Source organism: Peromyscus californicus, unplaced genomic scaffold, assembly GCF_007827085.1.
Source record: "Peromyscus californicus insignis strain IS unplaced genomic scaffold, ASM782708v3 Scaffold_7__1_contigs__length_154581171, whole genome shotgun sequence".
NCBI classification, from domain to species: Eukaryota; Metazoa; Chordata; class Mammalia; order Rodentia; family Cricetidae; genus Peromyscus; species Peromyscus californicus.
In genome coordinates, this window is record NW_026294595.1 from 45,927,273 (window position 1) to 45,941,339 (window position 14,067).

The 14,067-nt window shown below is 45.3% G+C and overlaps 1 protein-coding gene across 1 annotated transcript in view; it reads left to right on the forward strand.

Moving 5' to 3' along the window:
- The first annotated feature begins 1,874 nt into the window (after window positions 1-1,874).
- The window catches only part of Cers6 (ceramide synthase 6), a 252,558-nt gene continuing 240,365 nt past the window's right edge, over window positions 1,875-14,067 (forward strand). Inside the window, exon 1 of the mRNA XM_052722441.1 lies at window positions 1,875-2,252. Coding sequence (XP_052578401.1) covers window positions 2,083-2,252 — 170 coding nt within the window. The 5' untranslated portion in view covers window positions 1,875-2,082. The remainder of the gene's footprint in view (window positions 2,253-14,067) is intronic.

The following is a 14,067-nucleotide window of genomic DNA, read 5'->3' on the forward strand; positions in this document are numbered from 1 at the left end:
AACTTTTGAAGCTTACATTTTAGAGACAAGGTAGCAATGGTGTTATATGTTGTGTTGATGATGATGGTGGCTTTGGGGATTAAGGGTTGTACATTAACTTGGATGGCAAAGGGAAGGATTTATCCAGAATAAAATGAAGGAAAGAGAAGACAGATATTTTGGGAAAGATGTTCCAGGAACAGAAAACACGCACACAGCACACGAAGTGTGAGGGCATGGGTGGTATGTTCCATGAAGAACAGGGAGCCACGATAGCCACACAGAGGGAGGAGAACACATAAGATCAGAGAGATAATAAGGAGCCAAATGTCTTACGAAATTATAACGTCTTTGACTTCTACTTGGGAAAGAACAGAGATGAAGCAGGTTTAAGTACTGGAACTGTGTGACAAAAATTTCAACTTGATCACTATGGTCGAGAGCAGACAGCAGAGGAACACAGACAGAATTGGGAGTTAGGTGGTTGTGTGAAAGGCTGGTTGTTTAGATCAGATGGCAGCCAAACAGGCGGCAGAGGATGGAAGACTATGGTTTTTAAATGATTTGGGCAGAGTTTGTGATGTTAGAAAGGAGGTATGTCACCAAGAGGGAAGGGAAAAAGTGACTCCTTCCTTTTGGCTTGAGCCATGACCACAGGAAGGAAAGGTCTGGAGGGGAGATTAGTACTTTGGCCATCCAAAGATAACTGCTATGGACTGCATGTTTGTGTTCTCCCAAAATTCAATGCATTGGCATTTGGAGACAGAGCCCGTGGGATGTAATTAGCTTATGAGGGTGAAGGCTTGGGAATAGGGGTAGTGCCCTTGTAAGATGAGAGATACAAGGGTGCATTCTTCTAGCCTCTGCAACAAGAGATTCTTTGAGAAGACAATCACCTGTCGGGAAGAGATCCGGAAGTGTGCTTTTACCGCATACTGGATTCACTAGAGCCTTGGCTTTGGACTTTGTCTCTGGGAGTATGAGCAATACATTTTCATTGGTTGAGCCATATCGTCAAGCAGCCTGAACTAAGGCAAGAACTGACCTTTGCAATCACAGTTGACCTTGAGTAATTTCAAAGGGTGGAGAAGGCATGAATGGAAGCTCCACAAAGAACAGGAGGTGAGAATCTGGAGGCAACAGAGTAGGCCTTGAGAGTTTGGTTTAAAGGGAGGGGGAGAAGGAATAAATACCACCCCCCATTACCCACCAAGTCAAAAGGTGGTTTCCGCTGTATTTGCAGGTGAGTGGAGTAGTTTTCACATAACGCTGCTGTTATCAGCGACTGTCATCACCACCATCACCCCCATCATTAAGCAATTAATTAATCACAAATTACTAATTTCTCCTGCTATTTCATAAATCATAATAAGGGGCCTTATTCCCCGGGGAGCCGGCTCAGTGAGAAGCAGCAGTGTAAAACGTGGCAGGAAGGTCAAGGTGGGGGGTGGGGGGCAGGCTTGGGTTGGAGGCAGAAGTCTCTTGCCAAACTATCCCGCCCCAGTTCCCGATTTTCTTTTCGCACTGAAGAGGATGATCCTTCCCCTCCCACTCCTTCCTCCTTTGCGCCCCCTACTTCTTCTTCAGCGGTTCTTTCACAGTGTAGGGCTCTCGCTGGAAGCCCGGCCCCTGCCAGCCTCCACTTCGCCTCTCTGCGCACGGGAAGAGGACGAGAGCGCAACCCGCAACGGGGCAGGAGCTGGCGGTCCGACCGTGTGCGATCCAACTCCGGGCTGGGACAGAGGTGCGGGACGCGCACCAGGTGCGGGTCCAGAGCCCGAGCGTGGCCCGCAGCCTTCAGGGCGTGGGCGAGCCGGCAGCGTGTGCCTGGCTGTTTGACGCGAGCACCAGCCAATCAGGGCGTGCGGCCAGGCTGCCACGTGACAGGCAAGGCGGCCCCTTTCCCAGCGCGGCCAGAGGGAGGAGAGGAGCGGAGCCAGCCGTGAGCCTGGGAGCGCAGCAGCCGCGGAGGAGGCGGCGACAGGCGGGAGCAGCGGCCGCACAGGCTCCGGGCCAGCCCAGCGCGCATCCCCGGCGGGCGCCCTGCGCTGCAGAGAGCTCGGAGGAGCGCGGGAGCCGCGACCCAGGAGTGGACAAAGCAAGATGGCAGGGATCTTAGCCTGGTTCTGGAACGAGCGGTTTTGGCTTCCGCACAATGTCACCTGGGCAGACCTGAAGAACACGGAGGAAGCCACCTTCCCGCAGGCGGAGGACCTTTACCTCGCCTTCCCCCTGGCCTTCTGCATCTTCATGGTGCGGCTCATCTTCGAGAGGTAAGAAGGGCCGGAGCGCCTGCTCTCCTGCACACACTCACACGCGTGCACACTCGCCTGCTCCGTGGCGCACGCCCCCGCGCTCGGGCTCACACCTCCCAACCTTTGTGTTCACCGTGGGGTCCCCGATCCCTCGGCCGGGCTGGCCTCTGGGGAGCTAGAGAGGGTCCGACTAGCCCGCCGATCTCCTCCAGGGCGCCGCGAAGGGGCCGCGGGGAGCTGGGTCGCCGCCCGCGCTCCTCCTTCCCCGGCTTCCTCCTCCCAGAGAGGGCCGGCGAACAAAGGTGAGCGGCGGCCGGCCACGGGGAACCGCTGCGCGGGGGCTCGGCCGTCTCCATCAGTGGCACTCGGTGCTTCCAGGCTGGGCTTCTCCTCCGAGGCTAGCCGCCACCCACTTGACATCCTGGAACGATGGGGACGCGCGGCCCGGAGGGAGGAGGAGCGCACACACTTCCAGCTCTTCCACTCCCGCACGCACGCGGGAGACGGGGCCGCGCTGCAGAAGAATTTGCCCGGACCTTTGGCTTCTGCTTGCTCCCTGGCTCACATCCGTGACACCGTTTTAGGCCCTCAGTTCTAGGAAATGGGTGATGACAGCACTCGGGATCCTTAGTGGTTTCTTTAAAAGAGGGCAGAACAGGACCGGTGCCCATCATACAAAATGGTCATTTGAAATCGATAGTAGGACCCCGTGACTAATCATAAGCTTCTTGCTGGTACCGGAAGACTCTTGAAATGTTGAAAGAATTGTCACGAAATTTTTGGTGTGAGTCCTCAATTTGATTAGATCTCGCCATTGTACCCGCACACAAACTTAGGTTACTTCATTGAGTCAGCCTTAAGTCACGAAACTAGATTTTGCCTTGCTGTGCATTCAACACGCACTAGTGAAACAAAATCGGCACCACACACTTCTTTCTTTTAACTGGAAAAAAAAAATCGCCTTCCTCTTTCCTCCTCCCACCCCCATTCATCAGTGAAGACTGAATTTCTTAGATCACAAATACCCATTTCCACTCCAACCTCCCTTCCCTGCCTCCAGCTCACCTTGGCTGTTATCTTGTTTACTCTTGGTTTGCCTAAAACCATTATTGAGGATGTCAGAATGTATCTTTTGTTGCTGCACATAGCAACAACGCTTCCTGGGAACAAAAAAGTATGATTTGTTTTAAGGAGGGTGCATTTTTCAATGGGCAGTATTGTTGCTTGTGAACTAAATCAGCTGTTGCGGAGCTGAAATTGTCTTGCACAAAGGACAGTCCTTCTATTTTAAAACGACTGGAATCCAGTGCAAATATGTCATTGATCCTCTCCAGCGCTGAAACTCACTGTGAAAAAGCGGATGTGTTTGAAGGCTGCAAATGTTTACTTACAGAAGTCTAACCTTGCTATCTCTGCAAAGACGAGCCGACTTTCAGGAATAATAGCAGGCTGCTGCCTGTGCTGGCACACTGGAAGGGCTCCACACAGTCGCTGGACGACACCCCATGAAATCCGTCTGCATTTGGGTCGCTACTTTAAAGGAAATCTCAAGTTGTATATCTTGGAGAACAGAAAACATGGCAGCTGATGAACCATATGCGAAGGCTGCATTTCCCCAGCATTCTTTTCCATTCTGATTCCAAGCTCTTCAGTAGGCTGGAAAAATATTAAAGATGAAGATAGCTTGGTTTGCACTTGGCTTTCTTTGTCTAAAACACACACACACACACACACACACACACACACACACACACACACCAGTGATGTAATATCTAAAGACTGAAGGTTCAGTTTTCTTTTTGCAGAAATACTTTTTTCTTCCTAGTATAATCTCATAACTTGATTTAAGAGTTTATACAAAAGGGTCCGCAACCTTCAACTGCCAATTATGACATATGTCTCTGTGAGTGAGTGTGTTGTGTGTGTGAGGGGGAGTGAGTTTTCTCAAGGCCACTGATACGAGTAGAAGACATTTAATGGGTTTATGATTAATGTTCAGAATATTAACACAATGTCATACCTGTACGGTGGGATGCTGCTGACTTGGTGGAGAGTAACTGCTTTGTTTCTTCTTCCTCTGGTGGTGACAGCTGTGTCTTTAACTATTCAGGCTCAGTTCTCTAAAAGTCAGAGAGTAATTGTATCTGGAGTTAGAGGTTCTGCATTTGTAGGTTTTTGTCAAACCCAAGTATACACTCTGTTATTAGCCTGGGGTAGTCATCTCGTTAGTGTCCAACAAGGACTTGAGTCAGTGTAACTGAGCCAGCCCATATTGTTGTCAAAGATACAGCTCATGCTAGGTACCCTTGACATGATGCACATGAAGCTTTTTCTTTGTAGTGTTCTGGAGTGGCTAACATTAATGAATCCCATTGTGATAGAGACAATTCCTCCAAGAGTCTGTGCTTTGTCATTTATTTCAAAATTGAGAACATATCAGAAGATCAGTGATTATCCAAGATCTTTATCATCTATTAAAGCCAGCAATGCTTTTGCAGAAACAAAATCAACAAACTTGAGTATATACTCTTTAATCTTAACATGTTACTCTCCGCACAGGAAAGCACTAATGAGTTGACTAAGTTGGGTCTTGTCAATTGAATAACTCCTTTTTCTGTTTTCCCTGCCACTGTTGGGGTGTGATAGAGGAAGCACCAGTAGCCAGGGCGTGTCATTTTGCAACAGCATATGGAGAACAATATGGTAGCCCAGCATGGCTGGTTAAAAATAGAGCAGCCTAAGGTCACTGACTTGAGTCTGTGAGATGCCCAAACCTCCCCAGCTCTTAGTAACAGCCTTGTACTCCCATTTGCCCTGGGGAGAAATGGAATGAGTCAGTGTACGTACTACCTGATTAACAGAGTAAAACTCTTAAAAAAAAAAAAAAAGATAAATAGCATCTCTTAGGATGAAAATTCTGTCTCCCATTGTATTATGTTGGTGACTTGATGACAAAAAACATATTTAATAATGTAGAGTTGTCATCTATTCCATTTCTTGATTTAATGCTTGTTTAGGCTCTGCAGACCGTCTCTGGGAATTGTAACAAATGCTTCTTCCAACTTTACTTTTGAAAAATGTGCCTGGAAGCCGGGTGGTGGTGGCACACACCTTTAATCCTAGCACTCGGGACGCAGAGGCAGGTGGATCTCTGTGAGTTTGAGGTCAGCCTGCTCTACAGAGTGAGTTCCAGGACAGCCAGGGCTACACAGAGAAACTCTGTCTCTTGGAAAAGCAGCAACAGCAACAAATGTTTTGCTGTGGTATTCACCAGTAATGGAACTAAAGTTCAGTTGAACTCCTGTTTGGAAATAAAACTTCTTGGAATTATTCTTAAGAAAGGCAACTTTACTGTATCCTAGTCCGCATGTACATCAAGCTGGGCCCAGATCGTGGTTTATATCTGTTTATTCCTCAAAAGCAAATGACCGTTGCAAGTCAAGGATGCTTTCTTTTTTAAAAAGATACTTCTTGCTACTTATGGCATAAAAATCTTTTTTTATTATTATTATTTCCACATGAACTGAATACAGGTGTATTTGTGGAGTGCCGTGGAGTGCAGTGTGTAATGAAAACTACATCACATGAATAAACATATATATCACCTGAGAAATTCTTACTTTTTTCTCATGTGAATATTTACTCTTGGGAACTTTTAAGCAGTGCACACTATATTGTTTGACACAATTGCCTTCCGATGTAATAGATCTTAAAAAGACATTCCTCCAAACTTGGTCCACCTTGACCTCTGTCTTCATTCTCTTGTACCCTGGAGCCTCTGGTAACTACCATTCTGCTCTCTACTTACATGAGAGTGATTGTGTTAGGTTGGAAGGTTTGTGTGTGTGTGTGTGTGTGTGTGTGTGCATGTGCGCATGTGTGTGTGCATATGGTGTTTATTCTCTAAAGACCTGGCTTGTTTCACTTCATCTATTGCAAATGAAAGACTTCTTAAAGGTCGAAGAGTGTTCCGTTTTGTATGTATAACTGTTTTGTATGTATAGCTCCTTTCTCCATCCACCTGTTGATGAATTAACTGGACAGATTTGACTGTTACCAAGGACAATGTGACAGTTGTGATGATCCTGGTAGCTCTGTACTGAGTTTTCTGGATATAAAAAGGACGGAGTAGATAGAAGCTGTGTAGTAGGGCCCTTCCTTACTACTTTACCTAGCAAGCACAGGGTTCAAGGTGCTTTTCCTTCCAAATCTCTGATTCTTGTGAATCTCCTGTATGAAGATTGTTAATTATTATCTCATGAGATTCTGAGGGAGGCTAATCATCATGGTTTGGCAAGCACAAATAAGCCTTCTCAGAATAAAGGTGGTTTTATTGTTGTTGTTGTTTCCATAGAAATACTCCAGTCAATCATTTGGCTTCTTTTTAAAAAGTATTTTTCAATTGTGTTTTGAGACAAAAAGAATGCTGTGGGGTGTTACCACTTGTGTTGTGAAACATTACAATATTCCTGGCTAAGCCAAAAGGAAGCTTCTACAGAGAAAACAGCTGTTTGATTTCTTCAGACATCTTTTTGTCAGAATCCAGCGTTGAGCTGACATCTGACTCAGTGAGAAAGCCGTAGTAGCTCAGTGCTGACAGGGTGGCTGTCAGTGCCACACCACATGAGGAGTGCCATCCCTTGGGAACTGACACCAGTCCAGTGAGCAGTGTTCAGCCCCAGAATGACTCTCTCTTCCACCGTCAGGGAACAGTTGCATTAGTTCTGTCAAAGGTAATGTCTAGCTAGCTCCCCTTTGCTTACAGTTTATGTTCTGTCTCTGCCTTGGGACACCTGAGCAGTGAGGGATAACAAAAATGAAGGCAAGGGACTGGGGTGATGTGCTGGGGGTGGGGGAGTGAAGGAAGGTACCATGAAAAAGTACAGTAACCGATTAAGTCCAGAACTGAAGGATATGGTTGCATCGTACCCTTGAATGAAAAGGCAGGTGTCCTCAGACACAGTTCAGAAGAGAGGAATAATTTCCACATGAGCGTTTTCTCTGTGTGAACTCAGTGTTATATATGAAACTCTAAAACTGTGCCTTATTTAGCTTATTAGACAAAGGTGTTATGGAGATGAAACCTGTGAACACCTGCTGTGCCATAGAGAGAGAGATGTAAGAGGCAAGGGTTGGGTTCTCACACAAGTAGGTTCTTGTTTGTGGTTTTTCACCCAGGTTGAGAAAAATGTATTGCTACAGGTATTTTGTGGGTAAACAAGTAAAATGGACAGTGTTATTTGAAGAAGTTTAGTACAACTTTTTCATTCAGCAAAATAAAATATTTGTATTGTAATATGTAATGATTAAGCTATTTTAACAAGTTGACTTGGGGGTGAAAGGAATGATTCCGTTCTTAACGAACACGGCTGTATGGTAGGGGAAGTCTGTGAGAAAATTTAACGCTACTACAAATGACTTAATGACATTACACGTTATGACATTAGTACCCTGACTCCACCGAGGGCTTTTCTGTGAGGCTCTCTGAGTAGTTTTCTCTGGGGTTGCTAGCTTATAGAGTAGTTCAGAAGTAGTTGTTTGTACCGGAGGAGGGCAGCTGAAGGGAGATGGGTTTCAGCTGAATTTCTTGCACAGCCTTGCCAGACCTCGCCATGTTTTCCTTAAGCCACCACCTGACTGAGCCTTGTTGGCAAGTGCTGGAACCAGGGTGCTCCCTGCATCCTGAAAGCTTCAAGTTTACATTTCTCTCCCCATGACCAGACAGAACCAGATTTTTTTTTTGGTTTTTTTTTGTTTTTTTTTGTTTTTCGAGACAGGGTTTCTCTGTGTAGTTTTGCGCCTTTCCTGGGACTCACTTGGTAGCCCAAGCTGGCCTCGAACTCACAGAGATCCGCCTGGCTCTGCCTCCCGAGTGCTGGGATTAAAGGCGTGCACCACCACCGCCCGGCCAGAACCAGATTTTCTAAAGCAATTATTCATTAATTTCTTGCAAAGTAAAACCTCTCAAAAATTTATATTGTCCCCCCCCCCCCCCCCCCCCCCCCGCCCCGTCATCTGGTGGTCACTTCTTAAATACTTCTGAGTCAGGATATTGGGGTTACAGATTTGGTTTGATAGTACCCTTATGTCACCTTCCTTTTCTCTTTGTTGTTTAAAGTTAAGCACACAAGCCTCTTTATAGCACACCTGTTAGTAATACCTCAGTGATTTTTATTCTTAAGATTTTATTCTGTAGCTTTTTTCTCCTTCAGAATGACTTCATGCTAGGGATAGTGGTGTACACCCATAATCCCAGCATTCAAGAAGCAGTGATGGGGAATGAGGAGCTTGAGGCTAGGCCTGGGCTACATAAAGAGATCCTGTCTCAAAACCCCCAAGCAAACTGTGATGTCATTAACTTTATCTTAAGTCACCCTTTTCCTGATATGAAATCTTTATTAACTGCTCCAGCCACTTATTCTGTAGCATGATTGAGCAGACTGGGCGATTTTCACAGTGCGTTGGGGGAGTGTCTCCTTGGTGATGCTGCAGATGATTGAGGGCCTAGGTCTCGAGTGCGAGGCTGAGACTCTGCTCATCGTTTATTCTCTTTGACGTTTGACTACGACAGTGATGGCCATTGTTAATGAGTAGCTTTGTACATTTTGAAAATAATCGTACCAAGTAATAGTTATGCTCTAATGAGTTTATGACTCTATGGATTTACTTCATTTAATCATCTTCCAAGCCCATGTAAACTGGATGCTAACTTTTACCCAGTTTTACAGTTGAAAGTAAGGATTGAGAATTAGGAAAACACAGCTAACTTTATGCAACTTAAAAAAACAAAAACCAGAGTGGGTTTCTTGATTTAACAAAATCAGTGGTCTCACTGGAAAAAAAAATAGTTTGAAGTCACACACACGGACACACGTATGCACACACACACACAAGCACACACATGGTTTCTATATACAGCTTTTTGCCATTTGGTAATATAAATTTGAACACTCCTTTTGTAATTAAACCTACTTAGACTAGCTTCACTCATTACATACTTCTACAATGGAAATGAATCAATTTTGTTGGGTTTGGAGGCCATTTTCTAGTTCTTATAGATTCATCTTTCACTTCCTATTGATTTCATAAAGGCATGCTTTCTAGAAGTGGCATTCCTAAGTCCCAAGAACAACTACTCTAGCATTCTTGATAAATGCAAGTTGCCAGAGAGTTGTCTAGAAAGACAATGATCCTTGGAAGTCCTTAGAAGAGTGCAGATTTCATAGGGGACTTGAAGATACTTTTTCTGTTGAATATGAATTGTGCAAGCCTACTCAGAATTTACTCATTTCAAACATTGATCAGTTGCTTGCACTTTGCGTTTTCTGAAGTCAGGCATTATTTAATTTTGGCAGAGAAGTGGTGGTCCCCCTCATAGTGCTCTTGCTCCTCCTCTTGGCTCTCTCTTCCTCCTCCTCCTGCTCTTCTTCTTCCTCTTGGTCTGTTTATCTGGTTATGTTTGTACCCTCATATTTTTTTCTGCCTCCTGCCTCTCCCCATAAGCATCTTGTTAAGGAGGTCTCTGAGTCTACACCGTAGAGGGAAGCCGTCAGGAGGAAGTAGTATACACTTGACTCTGTGGTGGAGCATGAGATGGAGAGTCAGGGTTGAGACACGGACAGAACCAGAGGGATGCATAGCTTTTTTTGTGAAGGGACATTTGGAGATGGTGCCCAAATTAATTTATACTATAATTCTGAACTTTTGATATAAAAAAAAGTACTAAAGGGCTGGTGAGATGGCTGTGCTGTTATGGACTGCTATGGCAGAGGACCTGAGTATGGTTGCCAGCACTCATGTCAGGGGCCCAGAGCAGCCTGTTACTTCTGCCCAGGGACTCCATTGCCTCTGGCTTCCACCTACCTGTACCTATATTCACATCTACATACATAATTGAAAGTAATAAAAATAAATCTTTAAAAAATGATAATAAATCAACCCATAGAAAAATACACACCTAAACTACAAGATATCAACTCATATCCAATAGGATGTTTTCAGTTTCACCTAATGCCATCATATTGTTAATTTGGTTTCAATATATAAATTTGGAGAAGGGAGCCACACACGTTTAGACCATAGCAGTAAAAAGGAATTTCATACTTTAAAAATGGCAGGTTTGGACCTTTTGTGTTAAAGGCATTTTACTACAATAAAGGAAAAAAAATTAGAAAATTCAGTGACTTAAAAAAAAAGAGTCCCTCACTAGAAATAAGGATCTTCAGTGCTCTAAGCCTGGCATCTTTCTGGGTGAAACACACATGCCACTCCTCTTGGTGTCAGTTCCCTCAAATATGGCTAAGTTGTTTAAAATGCATAATTATCCTCAGGTCAATGATTGGTCCTCTTCTCTCTGGAATTGTCTGGCCAGGGTGGTTAGAAGTGGGGAGGGGCGACTCACTGAGATCCAGAGGACACTGGAGCTTACTGGGTTTTCATGGAAGACACTTGCACTAAAGAGCTTGCCTCAAGTCAATTTAATTAATTTGGAGTCAAGATCTCACTGTGTAGCTCTGGGGTCTCAGAACTCACAATGTAGGTCAGGCTAGCCTCAAACTCACAGAGATCCGCCTGCCTCTGCCTCCCAAGTGCTGGGATTAAAGGCGTGTGCCACCAAGCCTGGCAAGTCAGTTTGCTAATCAGCATGACAGAGAGGGGAGTGCAAGCCTCTGGAAAAGCATAGTATGCAGTTCCCCAGAGAGGGACCTCAGGATTCCAGAAGAACTCAGTGTGTGGTCCCATAGAGAGGGACCTCAGGATTCTAGAAGAACTCAGTGTGTGGTTCCCCAGAGAGGGACCTGAGGATTCTAGAACTCAGTGTGTGGTTCCCCAGAGAGGGACCTCAGGCTTCTAGAAGAACTCAGTGTGTGGTTCCCCAGAGGGGAACCTCAGGATTCTAGAACTCAGTGTGTGGTTCCCCAGAGGGAAACCTCAGGATTCTAGAAGAACTCAGTGTGTGGTTCCCCAGAGAGGGACCTCAGGATTCTAGAACTCAGTGTGTGGTTCCCCAGAGAGGGCCCTCAGGGTTCTAGAAGAACTCAGTGTGTTAACTCCCCAGAGAGGGAGTGCAGGCTTCTAGAAGAGCTCAGAAGGATTATAGAAAATGTATTATCGCTGGCACAGGATTCATTTACAACAGACCAGGATAATAGGGTAGCATTCTCCCGAGCCATGTGGCCTGGGCTACTGATGGCTCTGAGGGAGATTTGGGAGAGATGGGGTCAAATTTGATTCTCCTGCCTCTTTCTATTCAGCGTCACATTTCACTTGTAAGCAAGTGGGTAGGACATTTGAATATGTGAATGTAATTTTCTTATGAAAGCTGTATATTGTGTAGGCATGGACGTGTCAATAGACGCATACTACAGAGTGGTTGTTTTGAAAATTTATTAGAATGTTTAGTCATTGTACAAAACTCTACTTTCTTTAATTCATCTATGAGAATATTTGCGACATTTTTAAAAAGGAAAAAAATTTCCCCCAGTGGCTTTTAGAATAGACCTCTTTCAGAGTGCTAGTGTGTCTGGGGATTGAATTGTGGGGTGTGGTGCAAATAGCCAAGTGGTTTTTAATTACTAGAGGGAGACATTCCTTTACTAGGTGATCTCTTTTGCACAGTGACCTAGGACCAGCATTTGCTGGGACTTGCCATTGTCTGCATAAATGTCACATCTTATCTGTGAGGTGTTCAGGTTACAAGCTATTCCTGCTTCCCGAAGCTGCTTGAAAGCATGGTTTCTTTATTTTCCTCTATGCCTTTCCCTCCCTTCTCCCCACCCATCCCTCCCTTCTCCCCACCCCCTCCCTCCCTCTCTTCCTCCCTCCCTCTGCTCTCTCCTCTCCTTCCCATTAGTGAAGATGCTTTAGAGGCACAAAGGGCACAAGGAAATCTCCAGAGGAGGGAGAGGGATCATTTAAAGTAGGGAGGGGACATGAATAACTATCCAGAATCTTACGCGGGGCTGTTAGGCCAGGACCAGAGAACACTGCCAGCCAGGCTGAGTGGCTCTACAGATCTTGTTTTAATAGATCACCATTTCAAAGTGGAATAAAGTGACTTGGCCATTTAAGCAGAGTGGCAATTTTGACACAATAGCTTGAGTGTAGGAAAATGGAGAAAGAAACAATCAGTCACTTTGGCATTATAGAGATTATGAGAGAAATGGTTTTGTGTGTCTGTGGGTGTTATCTTCAGGAGCATCAGCAGGCTTGATGGGGACTGGGGCATTGGAATTGTTAGTTTTGTATGTTTCCTGAACTTCATTAGAAATGGGTAGCCATAACTAGACTTAAGAGGAGCGCAGATAGATAGCAGAAAAATGATTATACAACTTGGATTTAAGTCTGGACATTCCTTTACCCACTATGGAGCAGTGGAGTGAATTCCCTGGAATTCGTTGTCCTTAACTGAAAAAAAAAAAAGTGTGTGCATGTGCCTGCTTTGTAGTACTGGAAGACTTCGTGGGAAAATAGATTGAAAGGGACCCAATTAAGAACTGGTTCTAAAGCACGCATTGTGTCCACTCTAACTGATATTGTGGTGGTGGTGGTGGGGGGGGATGGAGCAAGGGGGCTGTGGGGCAGGCTGTAAGACCCATTTATATATTTGACCCTAGAACTGAAAGTTCCTTGTTCTGTTGAGTAAATCTTTAGAGTGTTAGGACTTGAAGCAATGTGCCTCAGGGAGGAGGATGCAGGCACTCCCCTCCCTCAACTCTTGTACACCAAGGACTGTTTGGTTACTCAAAAGTGATAACGTTTTGAAGACGTGATGGGCAGTTATGGGCCACATCAAACCTGGATCCCTGGATCCTGTACTTTTGGCTAGAGCTCCTGGGAGAAGTCTTCCTCTAGAATTTTCTAAGGAAACTCCGTTTCTATCTGTGGAGGGAGGCTTGGTGCAGGGATCTCGGTCCACCTCCCAGGCCTGGTTGAATCCTTAAGTTTCTATTTTATTGCCTGCAGTCTCAAGGGAAATGGGTTGGTAATGGCAAACATATAAACTGGCATTCCTATTGATTAAGGATAAGAACCTTATTCTGGCCCTGCCACCACTAGTTACAGGCCTGGAAGCCAACTAACCCCTCCAAACACAGTTTCTTCTTAAAACGGATGGGATGAGTGTGAGGTTGGCATGAGAGTGCCTGGCTCGCTGAAAAAGTAGTTACTCTCTCTGCAGGTTTATTCTGGCCACGCACACGTGTCTCCTTTCATTCACTTTCTGGGGTGCAGTGGAGCTCTGATCTCTAGATGTCTCACTGTGCTGACCTCACTGTGTGTGATGAATACACACACAGACCCTCTTCCTGTACAGACCTACTCTTATCTAGGCAGGGCTGTCTGTACTCTCATTGAATTATACATTCCCTATTCTCTTTCTTCTTCTTCCTTAGGGAAGAAGTCTTAGGAAGAGTCTTCTGGGAAGATTCTGACTGTTCCAAGTGGTAGCTGTCAGAAAACAACCCTAACAGCTTCATGAAGAATGGGGCCTTTTCTACTTCACACTCATGTAATACAGTTTGATGGGCTTGGGCATTAATAATCAGATAGCTCGGAGACACTTTTCTTCTACTAATGCCTCCCAGAAAGAGGAAAGCGGTGAGACTGATAGTTTCTGATTTCTTTCAGATTTGAGGTCTTGTGGGTTACTTCTTTTTGATGCTGAAGAGGAAAAGAAATAGGGTTGGAGAGATGGCTCAGCAGTTAAGAGTGTGTACTGCTCTTGGAGAGAAAGGAAGTTCTGTTCCCAGCACCCAAGCTGCGTGGCTCACAGTGGCCTGAACTGTAGCTACAGAGTATCTGGTGCACCCTCTGGTCTCTCAGGCAAGATACT